This window comes from Charadrius vociferus, unplaced genomic scaffold (assembly GCF_000708025.1).
Source record: "Charadrius vociferus isolate BGI_N301 unplaced genomic scaffold, ASM70802v2 scaffold41, whole genome shotgun sequence".
Classification (NCBI taxonomy): domain Eukaryota; kingdom Metazoa; phylum Chordata; class Aves; order Charadriiformes; family Charadriidae; genus Charadrius; species Charadrius vociferus.
Genome location: NW_009647013.1, coordinates 1,198,723 through 1,199,411, shown reverse-complemented (window position 1 = coordinate 1,199,411; position 689 = coordinate 1,198,723). Strand labels below are relative to the sequence as shown.

The following is a 689-nucleotide window of genomic DNA, read 5'->3' as shown; positions in this document are numbered from 1 at the left end:
GTAAGGGCGGGGGAGAGGGCTTGGCAGGGAGCCGGGGAGGCAGCCTGGCTCGGCTCCCGGCCTCCCCGCGCCACGCCGGCCGTTATATTTATAATTATCCCCCTTTCCCTCCTTCGGCCGCTCCTCGGCACGCAGCGGGATTCGGGGTTACGGCTGCAGGAGAAGGGGAAAGGCCTCACGGTTCAGCGACTGGTGAGACTGGGATGCTGTGGGTGATGCCTCGGTGAGCATCGGGGTGCGGGGGACCGCGGCGTTTCTGCGGGGCCGGAGCAGGGGAAGGTGCCACCATGCCCAGGAACAGGGCTTTTTCGGAGCCTGAGTGCTCGGCTGAGTACTCCGCCGACTACTCGGTGAGCCTGCCGTCGGACCCCGAGCACGGCGTGGGTCGGACCCACGAGGTGACGGTGCGCAGCTCGGGACCGTGCCTCTGCCTACCCCGCTTCATGCGCCTCACCTTCGCTCCCGAGTCCTTGGAGAACCTCTACCAGACCTATTTCCGCCGCCAACGCCACGAGACCCTCCTGGTGCTGGTGGTCTTCGCCGCCCTCTTCGACTGCTATGTCCTCGTCATGTGTGCCGTGGTCTACGCCGCCGACAAGCTGGCCCCGGTGCTGGCGGCGGCGGCCGGGCTGGTGGCCCATGTGCTGCTCTTCATCCTCTGCAAGTACAGGCTGCTCCCCGAGCGGGTG

At 67.3% G+C, this 689-nt stretch overlaps 1 protein-coding gene across 1 annotated transcript in view; it reads left to right on the top strand.

Moving 5' to 3' along the window:
* The first annotated feature begins 287 nt into the window (after window positions 1-287).
* ADCY3 (adenylate cyclase 3) overlaps window positions 288-689 on the top strand; it is a 19,503-nt gene continuing 19,101 nt past the window's right edge. Inside the window, 1 exon segment of the mRNA XM_009895461.1 lies at window positions 288-686. Within this exon segment, the coding sequence (XP_009893763.1) occupies window positions 288-686 (399 nt within the window).